Raw genomic sequence first — 22500 nt, 5'->3', positions numbered from 1 at the left:
TTTTTGATTGCTAAAGTAATTTTTACGACACTCAATTGAAAACCGCTCTAAAATAATTTAAAATAAAGTAATAAAATAAATAAAATAAAGTAATTTTTTAAAATAAAGTAATTTTTACGACACTCAATTGAAAACCGCTCTAAAATTAACTAATAGAAAAGGTAATCAAGATTAAATTTCATTTTGTAGGTAGTCCCTCCTCTAAAACGCTTTGAAGCTATTTATGTTTCAATTCTCTTTCCGAAGTGGATGCAATGGATTACAATTTTCTCGATTGTGATGGGTTTACAAGAAAACTTATTCATTTTCCAAGTTGGTATCGGGCAGTTAAATAAACCAATCACATTCAAAGTTGTAGTTTAAATCAACCAATCACATTCAACGTTGTAGTTTAAATCAACCAATCACAACCTTGGTTTCAATAACCATAGAAACAGTGTACAGACTCCTAAATTAAGGCTTTCTTTCTTTCTTTCAGAGCGACATTAACAATTTTCGCCTCCTTTGTCAGTCTTTAATGCAAATTTTCCCTTTCTTTCATAACTTGGTTCTTCTTCTTTTCTCGGAAATTGTAATTTTTTTCATTAATTGATACCGCAGTGAATGAGCCTGAGGCGAACGAACGAGGAAGTTCCGCCTCTAATCGGTAGAAGAACACATTTTTCTCCGAAAAACACGGGATTGTGGTCAAAGGCGTAAGAAATTGTGGCGCGTATGATCTTCATTCAAACTGCAGATAGTTTAATGTCACGCAACAAAGAGATAAATTCGAAATCGTTCAATGAAAAAGGCCAAGAACTTGGAATGTTGTAGGAAACAAATGTTTTAACCACCTCTTCAATTCTCAGGTTTGTGCCGCACATTGTTTCTGAGTCATTTCTCGTAGCGTTTCAAGCAACTTTATAGAGATGTGTAAGAAGATTTGTCCTGAAATTGACTGCATGTGGTCCCCCAATATGGCGGCCGGTAATCAACGAAACATCTGAGTTCAATATTCGCTCATGAGATAAAATGCTTGTGTATGAACACATCTCCTAATGTACTGGAAAGGCTCAAACTGCCGTGATTCATCGGGATATATTTTTTTTGTTCCAACCAAATGGCTTAGTAGCATGCTGTCACGCAAGGTGACAATTCGGAAATTCAAAATACTGTATTTTGCAAACGAAAGACGTCACGGAACTGGAAACTTTGCAAAAAGATTTATTTCTAGGTCATCCTCAACCTCCTTTAGAAAAAACGTCAGAAGACCTTGCGATTTTTAGATTAGAATTTGATGACGTCACTGTGAAATCAATTGCTTTCTTTTGTCTCTCGAGTGGGGTCCAGTTTTGTACCGTCCCTCCTCAAAAACCTATTAAAATCTCCCTTCAAATCCACACAATAACCGTCGTTAAATAACCGCAAGCATAACTGAACATCTCCCTTCCCCTCGGCAGCACTTCTACCTTCGCGGCCGTTTTTTTGGATGTCACGCAACGTACCCCCCAAGCGTGGAGGGAGGCTGGTGGGGGAGCGTTGCGTGACATCCAAAACGGCTTGGAAGGAGACTGGTTGGTAAGTTGGTAAGAGGACTTCGTATTGTCCAATTCGATCTGTAATCATACTCGTAATGAACATATCGGAATCCCGCTTCGCAGTTCGTCCGATTTTGTTATCACTCGTACTCGGATTACAGACCGGACAGGACTCCATTCAGTCCTATAACCATTACTATAATTACGGTATTTTTCTCGCCTTTGGCCTTCTTCCTTATCAAACATTCGCCAGCCCAATCGGCTCCTCAGTACTCCCGCGTATGACAAGCAATTTAACCTAAAAGCGCGGCTTTATTCGGAGGAAAATATACTTTTTGCTTTATTTCTTCGCCCCACTGTTTTTAAAAGGCTACGACTTTCCGAAATCGCTCCTGGTTCGTTCGTTCGTTCTCTGAAGCAAACTAGTCCTCCTATAGACCACTTTCATAAATGGCGACTTCTTTTTCATTCTTTTGTGTTTATGTTAATTAGACCTAACTGCCCTCATTTTGAAACAAATATTCTTTTGAAATTTCTTCGTCGTAGCGCGGCTAGAAAGGCTTATTAGCATTGATACAGAAGAATATTTTATTTGACCACCATTATGAAAGGGGTCTATTAGGTATAATCAAGAGAAAATGAGGGGACAGAGAGGGAGGCTCAGGGCATTGGCTGGGATATGTCATGTCCACGAAAGTTATTTTTAGACGAGCGGAAGTCTTTGTTCTAGCAGAAGTCTGTCTTCCAAGACGTCCGCATGCAGTCTTTCCTCGCTCACAGGTTCTTAGTGAAAGAGAAAATAGCGGCGCACGTGGAAGGCTGATGAATATTTATTTTCTTTCAAACATCAGACCGAAGTTGGCCTGCATGCGGACGTCTCGGAAGACAGACTTCCGCTAGAACAAAGACTTCCGCTCGTCTAAAAATAACTTTCGTGGACATGACATATCCCAAGGGCTGGACCGGGAGCCTCCCTCTCTGTCCCCTCATTTTCTCATGGTATAATATATTCCGCAGAATTTTTTGTAGACGTCCTATGCAAACGGATGAAGGACTTGATGACGTCAGACTTACTTTTCATACTTGTACTGGCAAAGTGAAGCAGACATTTGAACGATTTTCACGGCACGACGAAACAACTCTGTTGGAGCAAGGAGCTGTTGACGAATATAACAGCAAAGTTAAGACTGGTTGTCTCCAGCGACGAAGCCGCTAAGATGAAACGTACCCATGCGCATTAACTCGTTCTTAATTTAGTGTTTTTTGTCCCAACAAAAATTGCCGATGATTAATTAAGACTCTACTGAGTTGAGCAAAGGTTTATAATCGAGTGCTGGAAAAACCCGCGATCCTTATATTATTTTAGTGCAGAGAAAAACTGAGAAAAAGCCTTCTTCCAATCCTAGCCTGCGAGCAAGCTCATAGCACATACCAACTATTATTGTCGAACGAAATTCAGTTTGTTTCGGTTTGACTCTCACATAAAATTTCATCCCGGACTTTCTTTCGTATCGTATCGTTTCGAATTTTTGTCATCTGTCCTAATACATTTGTCGCATAACGATAGCCATGGCAAGTTTGCTCAAGTGGACGAGGCTAGATTATTATTCAACTCAAACAATTCTGTCACTTTACCCTGTCAAAGAACTTAGTTTCTCCCCTGGACCTGATTTTTCCCCAAGAGTCCATCGTATTTCCGCGTCGGCGCCGGCGCATTTTGATTCCGACGTCAGCCAGATCGCTTAAAGTTAGAATACTCGTTCGTCGTCCTTTGGCAGAAGATGAGTCGGCAATCCCAGTGGCATCATTCGGATAACCTGAACCTCTTCGAAGGCGTCCGTGCTTCATTCGCGAAATTCCGGCGGCAGCCCGTAAGCCCGAGTAATCAACATTCGATGATTTTGATCCGTGTCGTTTGACAGCTGAGCTGACGCTGGAGCTAAGGGACGCATTGTCGTCCAAGGCGGAAGAAACAGTTGTGGCTGAGTGAGTTCGCTGACCCATGCGACCAGCTGATCTAACATGACGAATGGCCTGTGTTCCTTCCATTCCCCTTGAAGGCAGACTAGAAATAAACCAGCAGAGCTCTTGAAAGGCGAACGGTTAAACGTTCACCTTTAAAATAGCGCACGTTTTGCAACTGAAAGAAAAATTGAAGAGAATATCTGTGGCCAGTTCACTTTTAGTTTTGTGGCATTTGGTTAAAATTGTGCAACGTTTGTTACAGTCAGTTACTGCGCGCGGCCTGAGCCTGCAAGAGGTCCCGAGTTCGATCCCCGGATCTCACATCCTTGTTTCGACTTCTTTCCTTTAAGTGTAGCTTAAAATGTGGCTTTAAATACCCTTAAAACGGAGCAGGAGGGGGAAAGTGGAAAAATGGAAAGAGCGCGTCGTCGGCTTCCCGGGAGAATACCCTCGCTCTAGAGGGTAAAGGAGTTACTGAAGTAAATAAGTTGTACCTTTATCTTTACCTATAAAGGATTGCTGAACGCTGTGTGCTAGCAATGGCAAATTGTTGAACAGCCGCTTCAATAGCCGCATGTCTCTATTCGTTCAACTTTGTTCAACAGTGGTAATCATGTTAACCCTTTGGCTACTAGAGATTTGGCCGAAAAACACGTTTTGAAGCTAGTTGAGGGGTTTTTTGGTCACTGCCGTGCTGTTTAAGAGCTAAATCTCCCTACAAACCCGTTTCCAGGTTGTACACTCCGCGGCCTTTTCAGCCAGGTGCAAAATAAGCGCTTGCAAAGTTCGAGCATGCGCAGAAAACAAAATTTCGACATTTTCGACTTTCACTTTTCGCTTTCTCTCCTTCCCTCTCTTTTCGCTTTCTTTGTCTCATCTTTTTTTTTAACTTGCTGGGCATTTGGTAGGGTTTATTTTGGTGGGAAGAGTTTCTGAGAAACCTTTCATCATCTTAGAATTAGGTGCTCAGAAAGGTAGGTGGGTAATGGAGCAAGCTTTTCATGAAGATTTTCAGGTCAGTCTTATATGGTTTTTTTGGCCGTTTCTCCAGTTTCCTTGACTGAATTGTGCTCATTCTGGTATAGTTTGAAAGATCTCTTCTCCCTGCACAAGTTAGTGGACAAAGCTGTTCCTGACCGTTAAAAGTGATGACGTCACAAGGGGTAGATGGGACCGTGGATAAAGCTGGACGTATTTTGCCAGATAGTAATCAAAGGGTTAAATTTGTTCTGTTTCAGCATTCAGCGTAACATGATACACAGATCAACATATTTCTTGACTAAAAGAACTGTAACCGTGATTTGTCTGTTAACAAGTGTTGAACTCATGGTTTGTCACCGAGTACAAATTGAAGTTTTTATGGCGGAAAAACGAGGATAAAGGTCGATAAAGTTATTACAGCATCCTTAGAGGTCCCTTTTGTTCTCTTGTTCCTTTTTAAAATTATCGAATTTATTTGTTTGTTACTCTATACTGCCTGTAGTTATTTTATTTTACCTTATGTCCAAAGGTACATCATTCTGTTTACCAATTCCAAATGGGTCAAATGACCTTCTTCAGAGACCCCAGTTTTCTCCGCGATTTTGATCAGACTTGATTTCTTCTGAATCGCTGCTAACAGTCCATTTCAGCCAGGAACAACTTCACCTAGCGATCTCAAACATACACCCCAACCACTAAGTCAGGCCGGCTCCCTCTAAAACCATTTTGATAATAATCTTTCAACGGTTTCAAAATTAATTGTTAAACAATTAGAGCTAATTAGTAAATTAATTTTCCAAACTACGCGCACACAATACCAACAAAATGAAAATTACAATCGAATCACTTAATTCCACTGAAAAGAATTGCATAAAAGACATCCCTGATTCAACGGCCTCAGACGAACAATATGCAACAGCAATAGCTCTCAGATTGACTCCAAGTTCCATGTTGTGTAGCCAGGTCAACAAGCGTAAATTTATTCCGTCTTGCTTATCCATTAGTTCTCTTCTCAGCTGTGAGCGAACAAGTAACGTGAGAGTATCCCTTTGCCAAACGAAAGCAATTTCATTTCCTTTACTTTTTTACCTCTCGGCTTACTTTAAGTATAGATCTAGAATTAAAAGTGTTTCCTACTATTTAAAACAGTTGGAAAATGAAATTTTCCTGGTGCTTGGAGTCAAAGAAAGCTTGAAGAAGACAACTACTTTCTTTGCGTGCAATTTACCTTACAGTTGACTGATGAAAACTACGCCGGGTAAATGAAGTTACATCCCTTTTAAAACCAAGTGTATCATGAAAATCATTTTTTTTTTTTGCTGCTAACAGACTTACCTTGTAATCTTCTTCGCTTGGATTAGTCGGCGTGTCTCTTAGCTTATGCTTTTGACAACTAAGGAATTTTTTGTCAATTCATCGTGACACATGACAAACAGTTTGATTGTTAAAAGTTTAGACCTTGTGCCGGCCACTCTCTTACCTGTCAAAAACGCATCACAAGTTGATTCGAGATGTAAACTGGATATTTATTTTAGTTTCGAGTCAAAACATTGGTGGCCTATATTGGCTTTACTACTGGCAATATTGATCCTGCCCTCGCACCTGTTTAACTCCTTAACTCCTCAAGGGTCTAAATTTCTCACTCGATAAAACGATTCGCATACCTGAAGCAAAAGAAAGGCGCTTGCCTCGAGTACTGTGGCCCGTTTCTCGAAAGTCCCGATAACTTTTCGGGACCGAAAAGCCATTTGTGAAACTGGCAACCGCTTGTTTTGGAAAGCCGATCCTTTGACATGTTTTCAAGGTAACAAAAAGAAAAATTACTGCGACGTTTGACGACTTAAATCCTCTCCGTTCTTGAGATACAAAGGGAATTGTGACACCTGAAAATGGCCCGTAAAGTTTCGGGACCTTCGAGAAACGGGCCCCAGCTGGACAAGCCTGGCGTTGCCCTCTTCCTTGGAGCTACAGTAATTTTGGCCAGCGGCCTTTCGGCACCACCCCCAAAGGAAAATGTGACCACAGAGAACGTGATTGTATTAAATGGCCATGGTTAGGTTTGATTTCATTGCATGGAAACGGAATCCTTCATTAGGGGTTCGGAACTAGCGCATGAGCAATGAGTTTTATTTCAGAATTGAGAAGAGGACAATAAATGTTGGGATTCCATCATTCAATGCTAACTCTGGAAGTCATAGCGAAGGTCAATTTGGGAAAAAACTTGTGTATAAAATTTCTTTGTCTGTGCGGTACATCCAGAAAACTATGACTTCAAAATACAGCCAAGCGGGCTCTGGGAACACAAGCATGCAGTCAGCAGCTGGGGCCCGTTTCTCGAAAGTCCCGAAAACTTTTCGGGCCCGAAAAGCCATTTGTGAAACTGCCAACCGCTCGTTTTGGAAAGGCGACATTTTAACATGTTTTCAAGCTAACTAAAAGAAATATGTCTGTGAAGTTTGACGACTTAAATCCTGTCCGTTCTTGAGATACAAAAGGAATTGTGACACCCGAAAATGCCCCGAAAAGTTTCGGGACTTTCGAGAAACGGCCCCCAGGTCACATAAATGCACAATTAACAATTATTCGCCGAAGGCGAGGTGAATATCGCTGAATGACACCGAAACGAGGTCGATATTCCTCTATTCACCGAGCGTGAGGTGAATAAATGTTTTAGTATAATTACATAGGTGATTATTTGAAAATGTGCATTTTCTTTAAAACAATTAATTTCTTCATTTGTCACCTCGACAAAACGGCTTGCGGTCATCGTGTAATAATCACCTCAACCGCAACCAATCAGCGCAGAGAATTTTCAATAATCACCTATGTAATTATACTAACAAGTGATATTGCTTTAGATTGTTCAAATTACAACAGTAAAAGGTGTCATAATTGACAAAAAGAGACCGTGCCCGTTCAGCATGGGCGTCAGGTTTTCAGCTCTGTTTCAGGGCCGTAGCCAGAAAAAAACATATGACTGAGGCAATGTCCGTGGTTAAATTATCTTCGGAAGTATTTTAAGTGTTTACGATGCATATTACATATTAAAGACAACAATGGAATCACGCTTTATTTTAAAATTTCACGAAACAATGACCGAGGCAAGTGCCTCGGTTTGCCTCATACTGGCTACGGCCCAGTGTTTAACGACAACGGAAATAGTCCAAAGTGCATTGATTTTGTAAAGCGGTTGAGCATCATGAGATATATGTTTTCCATTCAAATTTCTTAGCTCAACTTAATTGTTTTTATACCAGTTTCACTTCTGCACTTTACTCGACGCGAAATTACAATAATCTTGAAATCAATCACTACACCAGAGAGATTTCAATTCGCGTTTTCCGCTAAGAAAAGATGAGCTTTTGCACGTCATGAAGTGATGAAACTCCCTTTGTTGTTTTTCAGTTTGTCTGATAACAATCGACTTCTAAATGTGGCTTTCAGCCATTGTCAGGTCGTACGGTATCTCAGTCTCGAATCAGAGAATTCACTACAAATCAAATTTTTAAAATGAAAAAAATTAACTGTGAAGCAGGTCATACCATCAAACTGATCATTTGAAGCACTGGCTCTGAAGGGGGGCTAACACTTCTCTGATGGTGAGCTAACGCTAACATCCCCTTACAAATCTCTGTCAAGGCAGTTTATTTGCCAGAATTTATTAACTCGTGCGTATAAAACCAACTCGCAACCGACACAACTCGGCTCAGTAGAAACTAATCCCTCTTCATATTTGATTTGAACCATTGGCGAAATTCTTTGTTGAGAAAAAATGGCAATAAATCAATCTGTTTCAACAATTAAGTTGACACTAAGCTCACAGTAAAATCCTACAACATGTTTTGACAATAATAAAAGCAAAGTGATACACGCTAGCACCAACCCGGTGTAGCCAACACATCACACATACGCACAACCATATTCCACCCAGTCGATAAGAAGCCATGGATTTCAAGCTTTGTTGGCATGGCGTCAATATCTGTAACTGTATTTAGGACCCATTTCGTTGGCAGCTTCACATGCCATACATGTGGTAAGCTGGGTTGGGCCAGGGAAATGGTTGTGCGCATGCGTGATATGTTGGCCACACCGGGTTGGTGTTAGCGTGTGTCACCTTGCTTTTATTGTTGTTGTTAATATTTTTCAGCCTCAGAGAAAGACCAAAATAGGCAAACTTCTCGTCCCTATAGGTGCATACCAACCGAGGTTTATAAATATTGCGCTACGAAGCGGGATTAATTGGGATTACAAATATTGAACCAAAGATAGCCTGACCGCGAAATCATTGACAAAACAATGAATACGCACAACTGTAGTACTGGTAAGTACTTTATTTTTACATTTTAAAGGAACTGACCATGTCATCGTTAAATTTACTTTTTTTAAACTTTATTTGTGTAACTATGTTACCAAAACTGAAGGCTTTTTTTGTACATTTATGGCCTCAATCGAGCTATGGGACTATCTATAAATAATTAAACTGCGACGACTAGTTTAATAACTTGGGATGATTTTTATCATAACTGCATCAACTTTTTCTCTGACTTAAATGGGCCAGCTGAGCCGCCCCGCAGTCGCAAGCTGAATTTGCCTGATCTATTAAATCTGAGCCTGTTGTCAAAAGCTATACCCTTGAATTCCTACAGCCGCGAGAATTAGCTGTCGATTTATATTTTGAGGCTGTGTGGTCAATTAATAAATACAATGTCAATATGTACGGCCCTCTGGAAGAACCCGGCAATGGATTTACGTTTGCACTGGCTTGCGTTAAAACGATTTGTCTTTTCAGTTCTGCTCTGACATCAGCATGCCTGAGTCTGTTACTTCTTGGGAACTAAGATTCCGTTAATTGTTTAAAATGAATCCGGCACAGTTTCAGTCCTTTCTTCAACGGCATGTTGAGGTCAGTATACTTCGTCACACCTAGGCAGTTACTTCCAGTGATTTCAGTCTGAATTTGCCTCGATGGATCAGTCTTATATAACTCCACGCCGGTCTATTGAAATTGTAGTCAAGCGTCTAAGGAAGCAATTTTCCCCGCCATGATAAGAACATCTGGCATAAGATAGCCATCGTCAAATATTTGGAAAAAAGTCGCTCCTATCTCAAATGGGCATTAAAACACATTATAAAAATAACGAAGGAAGTTTCCGTCTCGTGGTGGAATGGAACTTGGCACGATATCAGAAGTACAACAGTCGAAAAGTTCCAAGCTCTTCTGGTCTGTGTTCGTTGATTTAAATTGTCTCCTATACGAGCTAGTGCCCTTCCAAACTCCCGGTTGGCGTTAGTACTTGTATGTTCGAAACTTGTTGATGACGAAGCTACGGAATCCATGTCAGATTCGTAACATATTCTTCGGAGCATGCTTGGTGAGTTTCTTTGCCTGTTTCAAGTTGTACCTTTTTTTCTAGTGATTAAAAAGAAAAACGACGTACAGTATTTATACAAATTCTTCGCCGGTTGTACTGGAGCAGTACAAAAGGAAGGATATGCTTGTCGTCAGATATGACCTCATCAGTCGCAATTAACATGACAGCCATGCACGTACTAAAGTAGAAGGTCTTAATCCACAACATGGAGTTTACGCATTTGAAATAAAATAAACAGATGAGATATTTACGGTTAGGAAGTTGCCACGGTGCTTCACAAACTGAATTACGTCAACGAAAACTCGGGCAATTCGCCAAAATTTATTGTTTTGCTGAACTTACTGGTAGGGAGTTCGCAAATCGGTCAGTGTAAAACGTAGATTGCAGACCGGTGGTAAAATGCAGACTGAGGGTAAAATAAATATTAATAATAAAAAAAAGGATAAAATAAAGAGTGTTTGAAACACAATCCTGTTTTACATGTCAGCAACTCAAATTATGATGACTGCAGGTCGCTGAACCTTTTGGGGACTTTGTTAAGAGTCCATGGAAAATGCGATCGTTGAAATCATCTGTGCTTTACTTTTGCGTTTCCAGATGCATGTATATGTTCAAAGTTATTTCTCACACCAGTGCATGGAGCGATATCCATCAAAAAACCAACTATTATTACTTGGAATACCTGAAAGGTATCCGAGTTATAATGATCCCCGGGTTGTCGTTTTTCGGTGATATTGGCTTAAACCGACTGAAAAGTTAAATTGTTGCAAAATCCACGTTAACGTTATCTCTGTCTTTGTTAATTGGTATTGTAGCCACGCGCGTGTCGAAATAAATTGAGTTATGGGGTAATTACTCGGTGAGTTTGGTCAGGGCAGTAGAATTACGGGGTGGTGATTTCTTTGCCTAAAAGGCAACTCACTTGACGAAACTATACTTTTTCCAACAACAACAAGGATTGAAACAGAGTTCGATGAAAATTCGGATTTATAACATGCGGTGGGGCAACCAAAGCGATGGGAGCCGTGTTGGGGTTTCAGTGTGAAAGTACGAACTGGTACGAACACTCTTTATTTTATCCTTATGACTCGTTTTTCATTATTAATATTTTATTTTACCCTCAGGCTGCATTTTACCCCTGGTCTGCAGTCTGCAGTCTGCATTTTACCCTCGGTCTGCATCAGTCAACCCCCGGTCTGCAATATGCAGTCTGCAGTCTGCGTTTTACACTGACCGGTTCAGAAATGGAGTAAGTTCCGTCCGTTTAATTATTTGTGTTTTTTTGTTTTCCTATATCATTAGTTACCGGTCTTTTAATGCCAGAAGCTTAGATATCGCGTTGACAAAAACTGGCTTAAATGAAAACGCGACGGAACACGCCTCTTTGCAAAGCAAGGTCAAGAAAACGATTTTTCATTCGCTTATTTGCCCTAATTTATTGGAACACTTCCAAACATCATCATCATGTTGTATGGTAAAAGATAACAAGAAATATAAGGGATTTCGATGCTTTTCCCTGAAACAAGGTGAATACATTCATACCAGCGTTTTCTACGACAGTATTACTTCATGGTCATTGAATAATAGAATTGTCTGTAATGATACAAAAATGTTACTTGTAACAAACGATTTGAAGTTTACACCAACACCAAAGAAGGAGATTTCTGTGAAAAATTGTTGTGATAGCAAAAAGTTGAGATGAGAAAAAAAGGTGTCTTTCCCAATTCAGTGTTTCAGAAAGAGAATCGTCAAAAACAACAAGTGCACGATAATTTCGTAAATATAACTGCATGAATGTGAAATACAAGGATACAAGCGAGCCCCTCGCTTTGGCATACCTTTCGCTCCACTGAAATGAGCGCAAGAACCTCACCCAAATGTAAGTAAGTAGCCGGCTTTAAGTCGTTTAGGCGTTTCTCGTTTTGTAAGCGATTGCCTCCTTTCGTCTTCGGTCTATATTGATCCCCCAAATCGATCAGGGCTAACGTTATGGTCTCTTGTAAGCTTGTTTTACCCTATTTATCGTGAACCCAACTCTTTAAATAGTCTTTGTTCCGTGGCGGAATCTTGGCGCCTAAGCGCTGCCAGAGAGAATTGAGTCAGCTTGGCTTTGAATTTCATTAGCAGTAAATACCCTTAACGCGCCTTACAGTCGCCAGTTTTTTGTAAACATTCCGTGCAACATATTATACAAGAAAAGCGATCACGCACAGATTTCTACGTGTTTTTATATTTCTCTTTGTGTTATAGTTCTGGTATGGCGTATTGCAATCGTTTTCCCCATATTTGGTTTCACAGGGAGTTGACACACTAGAATTAACTGTCAAAAATTCTTTCCCATTATTGTAGTAGTAACGATATTAATTTGATTCGGAACAAAGCTCTGTGTTTTTGAGTGTTGATTGTTTTATTCCACGCAGTTTCCCGCCTTTGGCTGGGTCGCGTGCTGGGTTTCGACTCCGCAATGTCAGGGTCACTTTAATTCCAAGCACTGGGCAACAGGTCTCGAGTGTTTCTTTGCGGTTCGATGTTGCATTCGAAAACAATCCTTTGGTCGAGTATTATACAATTGGTGGTTTTCATTTCAAAGCAAGGCCTAATTTTCTCAAGGATTTGGAACGTCGAGCGGTTGTGAGACACTCGTCAGCTGCAACAATATGTCAACATAATTTTTTTTGTATTTGATAAACTTTTCCAAAAAGTTGCGGAAGTTTGTCAATTGTATTTTTTCAAGGTCGTAATTCTCTGGAAAAAAAAGGTGAACAAAAGCTCTGTTCAATCTATTTTAAAATTTTACACTATTTGCGATGCGAATACGCAAACAAACGTATCGCCGCATGCAAGCATATTAACATTCAAACTGATTATCAAACCGTTTTTTCCCGTAGAAGAGCACAGATGAAATTGCTTCCGTTATGTTTTTTTTTTCGTTGAATTTGGATAATTTTCCACTTCGTTTCTGTAATGGTAAACCTCAGTCGGATTTTAAGTTATTAAATATTTATAAAACAATGATTCATCATTTTTAGGTTAGGTACCCAAAGGCACGTCAGCTAACAATATCCTAAAATATCGATGATGACAAAAAATGGTTTGCTTAAAATCAGTTTTTTTCATTATTGCACAGTTACTTCTGACTGCGCAAAGCACGCATCACTTTAGAAAATGGTCAACCATTGAAGGCAGCCATATTTTGAACAAAAATTTAAATTAAACTGGTGGTGGGAAGTGTTGAGAAATCAGTTTTATTTTTTTGCGCAGCCCTGCCATGCCAATTTCCGCGAAATTTCAATTTCCCTTGCTAATTGTAATGAGTTGTCTTTTTGATTACACGAAGTTTGGCTCGCAGGGGAAAATGTGGTATCTAGTATGCCTACATCTGAGCCACAGGAAATTCAATTCGTTTCATTTGATAGTATCTTGCAACTAAACAAACTGAAGTCATAACGTGAGACGTCTCAGCTGATTATAAGAGCTGTTCACGAGCACCAAATCCTTTTATTATTAAAATGCCGCTATACTTCTTTTTGTAGCTGTTATTGCTCCGGCTTAGCCCAGGTGCCGAAATTACCTCTGAAGTGCCGTTCAGCAAAGAAGAAGCGTGGCACAAAATCTCTGAAATCTCAGTTTTATTTTTCCTTACAAGGTCACTCGGAGGCTGGATGGAGTCTTCGTTTCATTTTGTAGTTCATATTGGCTACAATCACAAGCTGGGGATTTTAAGACTTCAATTTTATGCCCAAATATGGACAAAAATAAGATCGATGCTACACGCGCAGGAAAATGCGCGAGCTAAGTTACCTCCAAATGAGGAAATTTTGAAGGAGGCTCGATGAAAGATACCAAGAAGGATTTTTCATAGTGTAGGCAAACTATAAATATCTTTGCAACTGTATAGGTGTTGGGTAATACTTTAAGGGCACTTATGACGTCATATCGGATACCATGGCAACTCGTCAATTCCTGTGTGTTGCGCGCGCTAGTCTTTGATTGAAATTTGATTCATTCAACGGACGAGTGTTTGTCATTAGGGAGCTTAAGCATGCGCGTGTTTGAAACGCGGACGGCAACCGGAAGTGAGCTGTTTTCCTTTCTAAATTGTCTTCACTCAACCACATTCACATTGCCAAGTATCTTTTCTCCATTAGAGATGATTAGTGTAAAAATCTGGGAGACACCACTGTCCTAGCGCACGAAATATTAGGCTGATTTAGCAACAGAACGGGAACGTCATCGTTCGCAGCAAAACTACCCATGAGAATTTAGAATAGAGAAGAAAAGAGTGGAGTCTATTCTATTCTGGATTCTCATTGGTGTTTTTTCTGCGCGCGCCGTCGCCTCTGACGTTCCCGTTCTGTTGCTAAATCAGCCTAATAAATTCTCTTATTATATGGAGGAGAGTCTTTTACTGGGAACTAAACCACTCGTAGATTCCATACGCCACTTCATCCGGGACCCGAGTGGCGTATTTTCCGTATGTCACCTTTGCGAGTGTCGTATCGTTCAATGACGTCACGATTCCCGCCTTTTTTTTCCCGCCTTTCTTTCATAAAGCCCAGCCGTAATTGTTAAACTTGACTACTTTGAAACACAGTAAAATCGGAAATATTCAATATTTAGTCTCCATATAATAAAAAGAACATTACACGATGGCTCGAAGATATGAATTTTATGTTCTCGTGGCAAGAACAATATCTCACTCGTTCGCTTCGCTCACTCGTGAGATATTGTTCTTGCCACTCGAACATAAAATTTATATCTTCTCGCCACCGTGTAATATCCTCTATTTCCGGTTGCCGTCCGCGTCTCAAAAACGCGCGTGCTTAAGCTCCTTATTCTCGTCCCTAGAGCCTCCGTTTCTAAGCTTGAAGACGAGTGGCTCTGGGGACGAGAATGGGCGTGTGTAGGTTACGCGCGCACGCAGCTAAAAGTTTCTCGTACAATTCAATCCCCTATACATAACGTGACTTCTATTGTGTAACTCAGGTGACGCTTTGAATCACATGACAACTCTTTAAACCACGTGACGCCATCACCACGCTTCGCGTCCACCATCTTCGTCTTCGATCAAAGAAAGCTCAACGTTTTGCTACAAAATGACTCGTGTTTTTATAGGAAGGCTAGCAATGAATGTTAGAGAAAGTGACGTCGAGAGATTCCTTCAAGGATACGGTAAAGTCAGAGACATAAACTTGAAAAGAGGCTACGGATTTGTGGTGAGAAGAATTAAGCTGAAAACTTTCAGTATGCGCGTGTTCTAGGTTTGCTCAGTTGTCGATAACACATTTACAAGGCTTTGTTTTTTCTCTTCAGGAGTTCGATGATTATCGAGATGCGGACGACGCCGTTGCAGATTTAAATGGGAAGGAATTATTGGGCGAAAGGTCCGAGTTATCAAATTGTTTTCAAGCTGCTATTTTGCGCTTAACTATTACATGTAATCGTCCAGTACAGTTGCATTAGACTTCACGAATGAAAGCTATAGCCGTGAAAAGTGTAATTATTACTGTGCACTCTTTATTTGATTTTTTCGTAAAATGTTTCTCCTGAGTATTGCAGTTAAGCTTAATGCTTGCAGTGCGACGCACCTTACCGTGGCCACCCAACAAACTTTCACATTTGACCATTACGTGTAATACGCCAACTCAACAACCCATTCAACGGTGTTCAACCACAACCATGCGAACTTTGGAAGGAGGGGTGACTGTCAATCAAATTCGCTCGCCCTGTTTTAAAAAAAAAATTGTTAGGTGGCCATGGTAAGGTGCGTCGCACTGTAAGAGGATTTTTTTTTTGCTGCTGTAAGTTTTGCATCTAGGTGGCGAATGCATGGGGGATATTTACCGAGTCGCGAAGCGTTATATACTAAAACAGTGAGTTAATATATATAGCACAAAAAGATGATTTTAACTCATTTATTCCTGCAAAGATAACAATATTTTCAGGGGCAACCCTGCATGAGTTCCTTGGAGGTGAATAGCAATGTTCGGAGTTTGTGTAGCCAATCAGAGCGTGCCTTAAACGCCATCTACTGATTTAGTATATACTAAAATACAATATTTAGAGTTCGGTAGTTATTACACGTTCTTTTTTTTCTTTGTAGAGTTGCTGTGGAGCTAGCCAGAGGCAGAAGGTCTGATGGTGCGAGGCGTTCTGGCGGCAGCTATGGAAGAGGGGGTGGTTATGGTGGTGGAAGGAGACCAGGATGGCTTGACAAGTAATAATAATAATAGTAATAATTTATATTTAGAGCGGTTTTCAAATGAGTGTCGTAAAACCAAAACCAAAGTAATTACTTTGGCCAATCAAAAAGGACGGAGACAATCCAGTAAACCAATCAAAATTCGAAGTAATTACACGTAGCCGACACAAAGCGCGGGAAAATGTGCACGCGCGAGCCACGATTGGTTTTGCTTTCACTTCTGATTGGTTGAAAAAGTGGCGCGAGAACTTTGAACCAATCACTGAGTTAAGTAATCATAAACCAAAGTCATTCACTAATTACTTTCGACACTCAATTGAAAACCGCTCTAAGTGTCAACTATATTAATTTCATCACTGGGGCACTAATTTGGGACAATGTACAGAAGTCAAGTCATATTAGTTTTGTAGGTTGGGTTTTGACGAGAGGGGAAAATTGAACTACCTGGAGAAAAACCTCTCGGGGCAGAGAAGAGAACCAGCAAACTGTTAATTAACCCACATGTGACGCCAAGTCTGGAAATCGGACCCAGGCCACATTGGTGGGTGGCGAGTCCTCTCACCATATCCCTGCTCAAATTAGAAACATCCACTTTGAAGTAACACAGCAAAGCAAGAATTTTTCACAAGCTCTGTCAAGCAGTAAAGTTCTGTTTGTAAAAAAAAGATGATGGTTAATGTAATACAGCTTTTCCCTCTTAGGCTGACCATTCATGGGCTCTTAAGTCTTCACAGTAAAGCCAAATTTGAAACCCAATTCCCAACTCATTTCTAGCTCTTTTCCAATACATCAATGTCAGACTTAAAGTAATCTCAAGGAGAGATGGCAAGCACTGATTTTAGTGATGGAGGGATGGCTTCCGTTGCGTAGCTTTCACATCATTTCCAGGGCACAGACTTAAATGTTGGGGATGGTCTGTATACATTGTACTTAAAAATTTGGTAAAGAAATCTGTTTAAATTAAAGTTCCAAATGCATGCACTTTTCCAGCATCCCCCTTGTACACATACATGTATCTTCACTGTAGCACTGTTCATTTCTTGTTTTACTTTGTCTGGTGATCTTCTAGTTTTTTAAGTACACAGTAGGGTCATTGTTTGAGTCCTGTCTGAGCCTGGATTTTTCATGCCTCTTTGGCAGCAGCTACTTAAGTTTGTTCATTAACTACAGTTATCTTTCACCTAATAAAAATTTTGTTTTGTATTTGCAGTTCCAATAATAATAATATTGATTTTTGCAATATTCCAATTTACTTTTTGTGATGTGCTGCGCTTGTATTTACACATGAGTTTTCCCCGTTTCTCCCCAACTGGGGGTCTAGGTATGGTCCACCTGTTAGAACCAAATACCGTGTGGTAGTGGAAAACATGTCAAGTCGCACAAGCTGGCAGGTTTGTTATAGCTGAATAGATATGGTTTAAATAATGTTCAAGCTGACAGTTTATAAATACAGAATTATGCACTGTATTCCCCAGTACTCTCTCTCTCTCTACATGTACAACTGTACATGGTTTCGAGTTAATCAATCTTCTTTGGCCACCAATGCTATGTTAAATTCACACATTAAATTTAGGTTTGCCATGTTTGTCACCAGTCATCACAGCAGTGCTGGGATACAAAACCTTTTCATTCCAGGGTTCTTTGTTAAAAAATCGGCGTAGGCAGTCAAGGCTAACTGAAGAGTAAGGAAGATGGCCCCTTTAGTCACTTCATTTTTGCTTCAAAACTCCTGTTGGTTTGGGTAATGGTTAGGGTACATGTTCCCACACCAAGCAGCGTGTTAGAACTGTTAAAAACAAACAATTTTTTTATGAAGGTTGAAAACTGTGTTGGTTTTAAGGTTATGGTAATGGCTCTCTTAAGTTTGAGATCAAGGAAGAACGTTTACTCTACCAATGGCATATTCCCATTTTACTTTCCATTTATTTATTTGTTGACAGGGCTTTAAGGAATAAGCGCTTGATATTGACTAATCAAACTGTACAAAAGATGTTGGATGTTTTCCTTAACTGAGAGATGTTCCTTTTCTGTGTCACACTGCCTTACGACGGTTGTGAAAGCTTGCAAATTAACGATGAGTTTGAAGTGCGAAAATACTATGTTATGGGTACAGTGATAGATGGGAAGCCAACTTGTGGTCTCTGAAGATTCTAAGCCAGGATACTAAACTAAATCTGTGATTTGTGAGAATTTTACAAAGGTATTGTCCAGGTAAGGTACAGAAAGAAGCTGACAATAACCTCCATTTGTGGGTCACTGACAAATCATAGAAGATTAGATACAACTGTAAGACTGTTGGTTGGATTTTGTGCAAAACTAAAGTTCTGAACTGTTTAATTTTGTCCCATTGGATTGGATTCATTCAAGTTAGTAATAATTTCAATGAGCTCCTGTACTATTTTTTTAAGTGTGCATTGCACAGATTTTTTAAAACTATTTATTGAAGTAAACACATTTTCACCAAAAAGCCGCATTCAATTGACTGGCTGTATCAGTGTCGCGTGGACTTTTGATGCATCTTGATGAGGTTAAGCATTATGAACATTGAGTTACTTTTAGTCATTTTATCAACAAGCTAATTTCAGATGCAGCATTTGCCTTGTGTTTTAACAACCTTCCACATACTTTTTTGTCTAGGACTTGAAGGACCACCTTAGACAGGTTAGCAGCAATTCAAAACTGACTTATGCTGATGCTCACAAGAAGAGGATTGGAGAAGGGTAAGTTGTGTCATGTCAGAGGTTGAGTACCTGTTACAATCGTGTAACTGAGTTACAAAGTGTTGCACCTGAATTTTAGTGGTGTTGTCTCCTAAAATACTTGAATACCACCTAGAAAGGTACGACCTCGCGTCTTCTGGGATGGATTATATTAGGGTTAGTTGGATCAACTGTATCTGTCGTGGCCATAAATAAGATTGTTAATGTCAAGTAAAGGTGAAAAAAGATTGCAGTGTGTACACTGTACTTGTACACCTAAGCAAGTGTTAGGTGTAGTTCCTTGCTATTTGGAAAAGTGGGAATGTCTTATTATTATTTTACTTTTTATAAAAAGAGTTCTGAATTGGGACATGCAGTGTATTGCCTTCATCCCAGGAGACCAGGAACTGAAACCATCAATACTTATTAATTTTATTGATGCTGTAAAGGAGGCAGTAGTTACATGTAAAAGTTTTATTCACTTATTAAGGCCCTAAAACTTGGTCCAACTCGGGTATCTATATCTTGATCTCTCTGAATTTTTTTGTTAGAGCTGTGGAATTTGAGACTCGGGAAGACATGATGGAATGCATAAGGAAAGCAGATAACACAGAGCTAAATGGCAGAAAAATCAGACTTACAGAGGTGAATATTGGTACATGTAAAGGGCTCTTGGTTACACAGATAAAGTAAACTGCCGTTTAATGTTCTGGCTGGACCCAAGGCTGCTGCCTAAAAAATTTTTCTGGTAACCCTTAGGGCTTCCAACATTAAAAGTTAGTAGCCTGTCATATTTTAAAGATCCCAGAATTAATGAACCCAGCTCCCTCTTCCTGCAAGAAAGTGAGGACAAATAACCTTGTGATAAGTTACAATAGGTGCGATTACGTGGGGCACTTTTACCGTGGTAAATTGCCTTTTTACCACGGGAAACTGTATTTAGTAGTGTGACCGATGCTTCCCAAGGTAAATTTCCCGTGTTAAATATCCATGGATACGTCAAAAAGATCAGTGGAAGCGCCCATGACATTTAACGTGGGAAGTTGGAAGGGTGTTTTGATGCCCGAGGTACAAGAGCCAATCGCTATGCTGATGAAGTTGTGATTAAATTTCCCGCCAATGAATTGCGTGAGATTTCGTTTTACCTCGGTAATCTTCGTAACGTGTGACCCCTAGTTAACGGGGTATACTAAAACTCAAGTGTGAGGCACCGTGGGATAATTTACCATGGGAAATGGCATTTACCATGGCGAGTGTAACCGCACCTAATGTAGGTGCCCGTTCAGGCCACTTGTGCAGAAATGTGGTCGCACATGCTCGCAAGTAAGGCGCCCCAGGCGACCGTTAGGCAGCAGCCTTGGGACCACTACAAATTTGATTAAAAATTTAATCAGGTTACTTTTAAAATGCGTAATCATGAGATGTATAACTACACTAGAATATGCCTAGGTGTATTACTTGTACTTAATATGCAACGCATTATAAGGTGCATTTGCAATGTTTTTCTAAGTGGGGGAACATGCACTCCTCTAAAAGCCAGTGGAGTTGCAGTACATTCGTGATACCCCTTTCCACCTTGTGTATTCTAGATTTACATGTTTAGAATGCCGTAAAGGGCAACAAGCGAGACATCTTTTTGTTAATGAAACATTAATATTTTATCCTTTGCAGGATAAAGATCATGGCTCTCCTCCACCCAGACGCAGCTACAGCAGGCGGTCTAGGTCCAGGTCTCGATCAAGATCTCGTTCACGTTCCCGCTCAAGGTCCCGATCCCCCAAGAGGCGATCAAGGTGAAAACACTTCCATAGGTTTCATTCCTCAGGCACTCAAGGACACTCCAGTTGACGAGTAAAATCGTCTGACGTTAAGAGTAAAGATCTGAGAAGTCTCAGTCCCGGAAGTCAATGGATTAAGCAAATGGGGGTTATACTCTTTTGCCAAAAAAGGGTTTACAACACTGATTCAACACGGAATCCATCCTTGACATGAAAAAACTGTACACTTCAAGGAAACAGACACCAATACACTACTACGAAAACCACCAATCTGTGGAATGGGCTAGAATTTTTGAGTCACTATCCTACCCACTTTCGCTTGTAAACAGTTCAAATTATCACAAGGGGTTGTGTTCGACACAATAATAATAATTATTATTATTATATGCAGAATGTCTTTCATAGGTTAATCTTACAAAATCGTTGCATGCTGTTCTAGTGTTTTTCATTTTGGCACATCTCTGTGCCTGTGAAAGGATGTAAAATGATCACTTTGAGGAGCAGAACGTACTTCTCTAGAAATACGTTCTGGATTCGGATTGACCTGAAACAATATTGTTTTTATGCTCCCTATCAACCCAAGTTTACCTCCTCTTTCTTGTACATTGTAGGTCAGAATCTCGCTCCAAGAGTCGTTCCGCCTCCCGATCACCTGTACCAGAGCAGAGAGTTTCTCGCTCTCCATCTCCCAGAGCACCAAGGGAAGCTTCACCTGGTGAAAAGCGTGATGAAAGTGATGACTGAAGCATTGCCTACTGTTTGCTCACAGTTTCTTTATTTTTTATTGTAGTTAGTGTTCATTGAAGTTCTATGAAAGCACCTACACATACAGTAGTTTTGTTTACATTGTAGATATTTACAGTGCAAAAGGTTGCATTAATACATTTCTAGTTCTGGTCTAGCCAAAAACGTTGGAAGGCTTGGCACTGCATTTTAGTTTACTCAGACTGTAAAACTGTTGTAGGCTTTTGTATTGTCTTTTGGCCACTTGAGGAGGCAAAGTGACTTCTCAACTTCTGTTTTATTAGTAGTTTAAGTGGACATGAATCGAAACTGACATGAGAAGGGAGGAGATAGTACTGTGAAGAATGATGATTATAACAATACATGTAATTTATGAAGTTTATTCATTTCAACTGAAGTCATGTTTGTTTTAGAATAAAGTGTTGAATACCATTTTTTACTTGTTTTTACCCTAACTGCGACTGTACATAACTGTACATGTATAATTCTATAGCTAGCAGTCTTGTCTTCCATAATGGTGGAAAATGGCAATTATCAAGGATAATTCATGGCTTGCACCACAAACTTCCTGTATCTTCCAGCTGAATTGGATTGATGAATGAATTGGGGTAATCTTTTGTTTCAAAGAACTACTCCTTTATTACATCTTTAAGAATCAATAATTTTCAAAGAATTAAGTTCAATCTGAGACTTGAAGTTAGCAGTTGACATCCAAGAAATACTCAAGGCCATTTAACTGAAATATTGCTTGTCATATTACAACTTGCTTGAGGGGTTGTTCTAAATATCCTGCAAGGGCTACTGTCTGTAAAAGAAAAGACAAAGAAGATCAGCATTCAAAAACTTCCTGTGGAGAAAATGAAATTTTAATGTTTAACTGCCAATTGGACCTCAGAGGGTTGGTGCTTGGTAAAAGTGAATCATCTACTCACTAACGTAAAATTTCCTCCAGAAACTGCAGCTTATAATACATGCAAAACACTAGACATTAAACATACAATCATCTGGCGTTGGGGGTCAATGGGTTAAAATCAAAGCTTAACACTTGGGTCACTTAGTCAACATAATCTTGAAATTAGAAGAAAAATAAATATTGATTTTTCGGTCATAGCAGCACTTTAAAGTACCCAGCTAATCTGATAGCTCTGACACTTGACTGATGTGTCGAAAGAGAAAGTAACTCCAAGAACTCAAGCTCACATTCTTGTGAAGTTATAAAGTGAAGTCTGGTACCAATGGTTG

The 22500-nt window shown here is 39.9% G+C and overlaps 3 protein-coding genes and 1 long non-coding RNA gene across 10 annotated transcripts in view; 1 reads left to right on the top strand and 3 right to left on the bottom strand.

Annotated features, from left to right (window-relative positions):
- The window catches only part of LOC137971143 (uncharacterized), a 25718-nt gene extending 19860 nt beyond the window's left edge, over positions 1–5858 (bottom strand). The window contains exons 1-4 of one of the 4 annotated variants that reach the window (XM_068817884.1): positions 5799–5858; positions 4980–5137; positions 3153–3657; positions 2592–2674 (exon numbers count right to left, since the gene is read on the bottom strand). In XM_068817884.1, the coding sequence (XP_068673985.1) occupies positions 2592–2674; positions 3153–3566 (497 nt within the window). In that variant the 5' untranslated portion in view covers positions 3567–3657; positions 4980–5137; positions 5799–5858. Of the gene's footprint in view, positions 1–2591; positions 2675–3152; positions 3658–4979; positions 5138–5691; positions 5765–5798 lie in introns of those variants that run through there. The other 3 variants (XM_068817887.1, XM_068817886.1, XM_068817885.1) reach the window with 3 other exon arrangements.
- Positions 5859–8835: 2977 nt separating this feature from the next.
- Positions 8836–11819, bottom strand: LOC137969339 (uncharacterized). Its single transcript, XR_011116654.1, has 2 exons — positions 11674–11819; positions 8836–9873 (listed from the first exon to the last, which is right to left on the bottom strand). It is a non-coding gene; the product is annotated as an uncharacterized lncRNA (long non-coding RNA).
- A 3033-nt stretch (positions 11820–14852) lies between these two features.
- On the top strand, positions 14853–21690 carry LOC137969337 (serine/arginine-rich splicing factor 6-like). Of its 2 annotated transcripts, none has more exons than XM_068815531.1 (8): positions 14853–15051; positions 15149–15219; positions 15939–16052; positions 17359–17428; positions 18675–18757; positions 19288–19381; positions 20408–20529; positions 21126–21690. In XM_068815531.1, the coding sequence occupies exons 1-8, from the start codon at positions 14932–14934 to the stop codon at positions 21256–21258; spliced, it is 807 nt and encodes a 268-aa protein (XP_068671632.1). In that variant the 5' UTR covers positions 14853–14931; the 3' UTR covers positions 21259–21690. The 2 variants fall into 2 exon arrangements, with proteins under 2 accessions (XP_068671632.1, XP_068671631.1); XM_068815530.1 differs by having other exon boundaries at positions 14854–15051; positions 15939–16053; positions 17351–17428.
- The window catches only part of LOC137969338 (ragulator complex protein LAMTOR2-like), a 5648-nt gene continuing 4770 nt past the window's right edge, over positions 21623–22500 (bottom strand). For 2 of the 3 annotated variants that reach the window (XM_068815533.1, XM_068815532.1), the window contains 2 exons: positions 22459–22500; positions 21623–22063 (listed from right to left, as the gene is read on the bottom strand). The exon at positions 22459–22500 is cut by the window's right edge and continues 1 nt beyond it. In XM_068815533.1, coding sequence (XP_068671634.1) covers positions 21981–22063; positions 22459–22500 — 125 coding nt within the window. In that variant the 3' untranslated portion in view covers positions 21623–21980. The remainder of the gene's footprint in view (positions 22064–22458) is intronic. The other variant, XM_068815534.1, reaches the window with a different exon arrangement.

Source organism: Montipora foliosa, chromosome 9 (genome assembly GCF_036669935.1).
Source record: "Montipora foliosa isolate CH-2021 chromosome 9, ASM3666993v2, whole genome shotgun sequence".
NCBI classification, from domain to species: Eukaryota; Metazoa; Cnidaria; class Anthozoa; order Scleractinia; family Acroporidae; genus Montipora; species Montipora foliosa.
This window is presented reverse-complemented; position numbering and strand designations above follow the sequence as displayed.

Bases quoted from the DNA above. Each gene is read 5' to 3' on its own strand.
- LOC137969337 (XM_068815530.1), top strand. From the start codon at position 14,932: ATGACTCGTGTTTTTATAGGAAGGCTAGCAATGAATGTTAGAGAAAGT. The intron at 16,054-17,350 runs TAATAATAATAA...CTCCCCAACTGG, and splicing joins GACCAGGATGGCTTGACAAG to GGGTCTAGGTATGGTCCACC. The intron at 19,382-20,407 runs GTGAATATTGGT...TATCCTTTGCAG, and splicing joins GAAAAATCAGACTTACAGAG to GATAAAGATCATGGCTCTCC.